This window comes from Lepidothrix coronata, unplaced genomic scaffold, assembly GCF_001604755.1.
Source record: "Lepidothrix coronata isolate B3197 unplaced genomic scaffold, Lepidothrix_coronata-1.0 Scaffold1487, whole genome shotgun sequence".
In the NCBI taxonomy this organism is placed as follows: Eukaryota; Metazoa; Chordata; class Aves; order Passeriformes; family Pipridae; genus Lepidothrix; species Lepidothrix coronata.
In genome coordinates this window covers 1-4,259 of record NW_016691667.1, presented here as the reverse complement: position 1 = coordinate 4,259, position 4,259 = coordinate 1, and the positions used below count along the sequence as shown (strand labels likewise).

Sequence of the window (4,259 nt, the reverse complement as noted above, 5' to 3'; positions counted from 1 at the left end):
ATGAGTTCCCAGGTGAGTTCCAGGTGCCCCCCAGGTGCCCCCCAGGTGCCCCCAGGTGCCCCCCATACCTGCTCCTTGAGGGTGCCGATGGTGAGGTGGGGCCGCACCCGCAGGGTGATGTTGGCCGAGGACGTGGCATCTTCCACCCACACGGCCATGCTGGGAACGACACCGGGACGTGGCATAACGGGATAATGGGATAATGGGATAACGGGATAATGGGATAATGGGATAACGGGATAATGGGATAACGGGGGGTACAGGGACAACGACACCGGGACGTGGGATAACGGGATAATGGGATAACGGGGGGTACGGGGCACTGGGATAACGACACCGGGACACGGGATAACGGGATAACGACACCGGGACTTGGGATAACGGGATAACAGGGGTACAGGGATAACGACACAGGGACATGGGATAATGGGGGGCATGGGGCACCGGGACAATGACACAGGGACATGGGATAATGGGATAACGGGATAACAGGATAACGGGGGGTACATGGACAACGACACCGGGACGTGGGATAACGGGATAACGGGGGGTACAGGGATAACGACACAGGGACACGGGATAACGGGATAATGGGGGGTACAGGGCACCGGGATAACGACACCGGGACGTGGCATAACGGGATAACGGGATAACGGGATAACGGGATAACGGGGGGTACGGGGCACCAGGATAACGACACAGGGACATGGGATAACGGGATAACGGGATAACAGGATAACGGGGGGTACAGGGATAACGACACTGGAACGTGGGATAACGGGATAACGGGGGGTACAGGGACACGGGATAACGACACCAGGACATGGGATAATGGGATAACGGGATAACGGGGGGTACAGGGATAACGACACAGGGACATGGGATAACGGGATAGCGGGACAACGGGGGGGACAGGGATAACAACACCGGGACATGGGATAACGGGATAACAGGATAACGGGGGGCACGGGGCACCGGGATAACGACACAGGGACACGGGATAACGGGATAACGGGGGTACAGGGATAACGACACTGGGACACGGGATAACGGGGGTACAGGGATAACGACACCGGGACGTGGGATAATGGGATAATGACACCGGGATGTGGGATAACGGGATAACGACACAGGGACATGGGATAACGGGATAATGGGATAATGGGGGGTACAGGGATAACGACACAGGGACATGGGATAATGGGATAACGACACCGGGACACGGGATAACAGGATAACAGGATAACGTGGGGTACGGGGCACTGGGATAACGACACCGGGACACGGGATAACGACACAGGGACATGGGATAACGGGGGGCACGGGGCACCGGGACACGGGATAATGGGATGGGGGGAATGGGGCACTGGGACAGCGGGATACTGGAATAGAGGGATACTGGGATACAGGAATACTGGGATACAGAGATACTGGAATACTGGGATACAAGGATAGTGGGATACAGAGATACTGGGATACGGGGATACTGGGATACAGGAATACTGGGATACTGGGATACTGGCATACAGGGATACTGGGATACTGGGATACAGGGATACTGGGGTACTGGGATACTGGGGTACTGGGATACAGAGATACTGGGATACAGAGATACTGGGATACAGGAATACTGAGATACAGGAATACTGGGATACTGGGATACAGGGATACTGGGATACAGGGATACTGGGGTACTGGGATACAAGGATACTGGGATAGTGGGATACAGGGATAACTGGGATACAGGGATATTGGGATACAGGAATATTGGGATACTGGGATACTGGGATACTGGGATATTGGGATAACTGGGATACAGGGATATTGGGATACTGGGATACTGGGATATTGGGATACTGAGATACAGGGATATTGGGATACAGGGATACTGGGATATTGGGATACTGGGATATTGGGATACTGGGATACAGGGATACAGAGATACTGGGATATAGGAACACTGGGATAGTGGGATACAGGGATATTGGGATACAGGGATACTGGGATACTGGGATACAGGGATATTGGGATACTGGGATATAGGAATACTGGGATAGTGGGATACAAGGATATTGGGATACAGAGATACTGGGATACAGGGATACTGGGATAGTGGGATACAGGGATAGTGGGATACAGGGATATTGGGATACAGGTATAGTGGGATACAGGGATATTGGGATACAGGGATACTGGGATATTGGGATACAGGGATACTGGGATATTGGGATACTGGGATACAGGGATACTGGGATACTGGGATATTGGGATACAGGGATATTGGGATACAGGGATACTGGGACACTGGGATATTGGGATACAGGGATACTGGGATACAGGGATACAGGGATATTGGGATACAGGGATAGTGGGATCGGGGTGCAGGGAATGGAGGAGAGAGAGGAGAAGGACCCAGAAAGTGAAAAAAGAAACAGAAAGGAAAAGGGAAAGAGGCAAAAGAAAAAGAGGAAGAAAAAGAAGGGAAAAAAGAGAAGAAAAAAGTAGGGAAAGGAAGGAAGAGGAAGAGGAGGCAGAGGAGGATGAAGGAAGAGGCGGAGGGGGATAAAGGAAGAGGAAGGAGGAGGAGGAGGAGAGGAATGAAGGAGGAAGAGGCTGGGGATGAAGGAGGAAGAAGAGAGAGATGAAAGAGAAGGAGGCAGGGGAGGAAAGGGGAGGAGGAGGAAGGAAGAGGAGGAGGGGGATAAAGGAAGAGGAAGGAGGAGGAGGAGGAGAGGAATGAAGGAGGAGAAGGCAGGGGATGAAGGAGGAAGAAGAGAGAGATGAAAGAGAAGGAGGCAGGGGAGGAAAGGGGAGGAGGAGGAAGGAAGAGGAGGAGGGGGGTGAAAGAGGAGGAGGAGGGGGATGAAGGAAAAGGGGGATGAAGGAGAAGGGGAATGAAGGAGGAGAAGGATGAAGGAGGAGGAGGGGGATGAAGAATGAGGAGGCAGGAGGAGGTAGGGGATGAGGGACAGGGGGAGGGCACTGAAGGAGGAGGGGGATGAAGGAGGAGGAGGATGAAGGAGGAGGAGAAGGGGGATGAAAGAGGAGAGGGCTGAAGGAGGCAGGGGATGAGGGACAGGAGGAGGGCACTGAAGGAGGAGGGGGATGAAGGAGAAGGGGGATGAAGGAAGAAGAGGTGGAAGGAGGAGGAGGATGAAGGAGGAGAAGGGGGATGAAGGAGGAGGAGGCAGAAGGAGAAGGCAGGGGACGAGGGACAGGAGGAGGGCACTGAAGGAGGAGGGAGCTGAAGGAGGAGGAGGTGGAAGGAGGAGGAGGATGAAGGAGGAGGAGAAGGGGGCTGAAGGAGGAGGAGGGGGCTGAAGGAGCAGAAGGTAGAGGCTGACTGAGGAGGAGGAGGCTGAAGGAGGAAGAGGTAGAGGCTGACTGAGGAGGAGGAGGCTGAAGGAGGAGGAGGTAGAGGCTGACTGAGGAGGAGGAGGGGGCTGAAGGAGGAGAAGGCAGAGGCTGAGGAGGAGGAGGGGGCTGAAGGAGGAGGAGGCAGAGGCTGACTGAGAAGGAGGCAGGGGATGAAGGAGGAGGAGGCAGAGGCTGACTGAGGAGGAGGAGGGTGCTGAAGGAGGAGGGGGCTGAAGGAGGAGAAGGTAGAGGCTGACTGAGGAGGAGGAGGGGGCTGAAGGAGGAGGAGGCAGAGGCTGAGGAGGAGGAGGCTGCTGAAGGAGGAGGAGGTAGAGGCTGACTGAGGAGGAGGAGGATGCTGAAGGCTGACCTGAGCTCCCCCCCGGGGTAGTTGGTGTCCCTCAGGCTCACGCTCAGCTCCGTGTGGTGCCGCGCCAGGGCCGCCGCGCTCTGAGCGGCCACCGCCTCGTCCCCCACCCCGATGGCCTCGGCCAGGCGAAGGCACAGCTCCTCTGGGGACAGGGGGGACACTGAGGGACAGCACTGACACCCCACACACCCCATGGCCTCGGCCAGGCGAAGGCACAGCTCCTCTGGGGACAGGGGGGACACTGAGGGACAGCACTGACACCCCACACACCCCACAGCCCCCCATGGCCTCGGCCAGGCGAAGGCACAGCTCCTCTGGGGACAGGGGGGACACTGAGGGACAGCACTGACACCCCACAGACCCCATGGCCTCGGCCAGGCAAAGGCACAGCTCCTCTGGGGACACTGAGGGGACACAGGGGGACACTGAGGGACAGCACTGACACCCCACACACCCCACAGCCCCCCATGGCCTCGGCCAGGCGAAGGCACAGCTCCTCTGGGGACAGGGGGGACACTGAGGGACAGCACTG

At 56.6% G+C, this 4,259-nt stretch overlaps 1 protein-coding gene across 1 annotated transcript; it reads right to left on the bottom strand.

Annotated features, from left to right (window-relative positions):
- Positions 1–38: 38 nt before the first annotated feature.
- On the bottom strand, positions 39–3,887 carry LOC108510592 (sharpin-like; the record flags this gene model as incomplete). The annotated part of the gene is made up of 2 exons (XM_017840261.1): positions 39–159; positions 3,728–3,887. Coding segments are annotated over 2 exons (281 nt in total), but the record flags the coding sequence as incomplete, so codon positions are not given.
- Positions 3,888–4,259: the final 372 nt, after the last annotated feature.